This window comes from Anguilla rostrata, chromosome 13, assembly GCF_018555375.3.
Source record: "Anguilla rostrata isolate EN2019 chromosome 13, ASM1855537v3, whole genome shotgun sequence".
NCBI lineage: Eukaryota > Metazoa > Chordata > Actinopteri > Anguilliformes > Anguillidae > Anguilla > Anguilla rostrata.
Window position 1 is genome coordinate 39,675,873 of NC_057945.1, and position 3,041 is coordinate 39,678,913.

The 3,041-nt window shown below is 40.8% G+C and overlaps 1 protein-coding gene across 2 annotated transcripts in view; it reads left to right on the plus strand.

Annotated features, from left to right (window-relative positions):
- Positions 1 to 1,532: 1,532 nt before the first annotated feature.
- Positions 1,533 to 3,041, plus strand: part of LOC135237768 (rho-related GTP-binding protein RhoA-D-like) — a 26,594-nt gene continuing 25,085 nt past the window's right edge. Inside the window, exon 1 of one of the 2 annotated variants that reach the window (XM_064305182.1) lies at positions 1,533 to 1,698. Coding sequence is in view for 1 of the 2 variants with exons in the window: in XM_064305181.1 (XP_064161251.1) it covers position 1,812 (1 nt within the window). In the remaining variant the exon portion in view is untranslated. Of the gene's footprint in view, positions 1,699 to 1,793; positions 1,813 to 3,041 lie in introns of those variants that run through there. The other variant, XM_064305181.1, reaches the window with a different exon arrangement.

Genomic DNA, 3,041 nt, shown 5'->3' on the forward strand with positions numbered 1-3,041 from the left:
TCTTGTGAGCCTGTGAACTGTTTTCTTGTCCAGTCATAACATACTTGATAATATGCATTGTGGTGGAAATGAAACCTGAAGCATGATCTCTGATGTAGAATGGCTGTTTCCCCATCAGCAGGTGTAAGTTGGTTGCAGTAGTATGCGTGCAGGACACAGGAAGTGCATAGCATTAGTCAAACACCACCTACATTAATCAATAGGCTTCCAATACAATTATTTGCTTGATTTTATCATTATGGATTTTGTGGCTTAGCCAATTAACTGAGTCTTAGATCTAACTCATTTGTTGAATTTTCTATATATGCTCTGGGTGGCTCTTTCATAATAGAAACATAAATCTTTTAAAAATGAGAGAGTGAGACAATGAGAATAGTCAGCTAGACTCAACATTATAAAAATGCCTGTGGCCTAGATCTAGTTCTGTGCCATTTCAAGGGTACGCGCTTCCATGATGTATTCTTCCTCAGAAGAACATGCTGTTGACCTTATTCCAGCCCCTGTTCTTTTCAGGAGGAATATGTTCTGCTTCTCAAACTTTTTTGATCAGGTTTTTCAATTTTCTGACGACAGCTTGATTGACCTTAATTTTGAGTGCGTAATCACATTCCTACAGTTGAGAATTCTTTAAAAAAGGGCTTGGATTTCGGTGGTATTTTGATGGGAAGAGGTTCTTACAAGCGAACGGTCACTATGACAGCGACTGCTGAGAAAAGGTCAACATTCTCTTAGCAAAGATTTATCACTTGTCAGAGTTCAGAGTCCAGAGTCTTTTAGTGACAGTCAGATGTAATAAGTACAACTACGACCCTTAAAGGAACTCGGAAATCTATGTGCTGTGAACATTGTTATTTATTTTATTAATTTTTTGCATATAATTATGATATGCCATGCAATGGGTCTACCTGTTGAAATGGTACATTCTAATAATCAGTATGTCTTTAGTGCTCTAAGGGTATATGGCAAAATTATGCATTTCTTACATTAATGTCATTATTCTGTAGACATGAAAACAAAAAACAACTAATTCAGTCTCTTTCATGGTCTCAATTGTCTTGTCCAAAATGTAATAATTTTTAACAAGAAATTTCAGCCACTATGAAGGACAAATTTACATTACATAAGAGAACATTCCCCAAGAAATTGCTACTGTTATATTCACCAATAAATATGGTTGAAATATGGTTTCAAAAATTCCATGTTTAAAATATGGCATAAAAACACGCATGCTTTGCTGCTTGAGATTGTGACTTGCTATCCGCAAAGACAAAATGTGGTTAGAATATACCCACACCCCACACCCCGCTGCCGCCCAACGGCTCGACTCCTCTCCCCCACAATCTCTGTCCCAATGATGTCATTATTTTTACCCGTGTATGGGAGGAGATTCGAATTAACTCCAACGGCTGCACCTCCCCTCTTCCGCCAATGGAGTTTGAGCCTAGCGTCGCGAGCGGTCCTTCGCCGGATTCACGGGAGGGGTTTAGGTGTGTCCGCACCGCCCCCCTCCAGCAGAGAGGTTGAGCCTAGCGTCTCGAGCCGGTCTCGAGTGGTCTTTCTCCGGATTCATGGGCGGGGCTTATGCGTGCCCGCTTCGTTCCCTAGCAATACGCTGCTGAGACACACTGCAGCAAGGCTGACGAGAGTAAGGACGGGAGAAGAGAGATAGTCAGGTTAAAAGCACAACAGCGGTCAACGGTAAGACGTTTCTTCTTCCCGAATCTCCCTTTCTTTTTTCTTACCTTGAAGACAGGGTATTCGTGGTTGGTGCGTTTTAAGAACTGATAACGAATCTTTCCGTGGACATAAAAAGTAGGTGGTGGCTGTTGTGTGGGAGCGTAAAATAGCTAGCTTGCTAGTTTGGTTATTATCAAGCTGACGTTAGCAGTGGACCTTAATCGCTAACGAGTTGAGATGTCACAGTATCTCAGTTGACTTGTTTTCAGTAGCTTGCTGTTATATTGTACGTATCTGTTGTTAGGAGCAATTCTCTATATAAGCCGTTCTTAAAGTTTTTAAAATCTTTTTAGCTAATGTTATCTAGCTATTTTCAGTGTATAGCTACCAAACACCTGTTTTCTTGGTAGCACTGGTAAACTATCACTAGCTTGTCCTGACGGCTGAACTGGAGCTGGTAGCTAGCATAGTCTAACCGAAATTTGCTTTCATAACTATGGCAGCTAGCAAACTACGATACTTAAAATATTTCCAGTAAAACACTTTGTGTCTTCAAGGATATATATATATATTAAATAAGCTAACTTGTAGATATGACGACTGGTTGACAATTACACTAGCTAGTCTAGCGTTAACTTACACTGGAAACTTTGGGCGTTTAACGTTGGCCGGCTAGCTTAGCTATATCAATATAGCACAAGGTTACACGATGGGCTGTCCCGGCGGGCGGGCGTAATAATGACCATTATTGATCGTCAACACGTAACTCAATAGACTTGGTGAGCTAAATATTAAGCGGTAGCAACCTTGTCATAACATTTATGACATTTACGTTATGAAGGCTACCTGTATTCATTAGCGTAATGACATAACTGCACTTTCTGTCGGTGTGTGTCGTTTCAGTTTGGGCGTTATGTCACTTGAGAAAAACGCTTCTGTCCTCAAAGCACACCAGTTAGCTACGCGTTTAATGCACCCTTAACCCACAGCCGGACTAATGTAACACTGGTCAGCTAAATTAATATGAATCCATTAACGTTAGCGAACAGTAACGATGGGCAGCCAAGTAAAGAAAACATGCTAATATAGAAAGCTGACGCTAGCTAGCATACTGTGGAAGATAAATGGATGTTGGATGTTATGACTAGGAAGTTAGGTGGGACGTGGAGAAAACCTGTCTGACAAGAAGAGGAATGTGTTTGTCCTTCTTGCAGTCGCTCTCAAGCGTAGTTTCCCTCGCCCGAAACTTAAATACAGCTTATCTTTTGAAGTTAACCCTTCACACGTCTTCGGTGGGTGTCCGAAGTTTTCTTTATAGAGGCTCTTCTGTTATTTAAGAAGAAAAGGGAAACTAGTAACCGCAA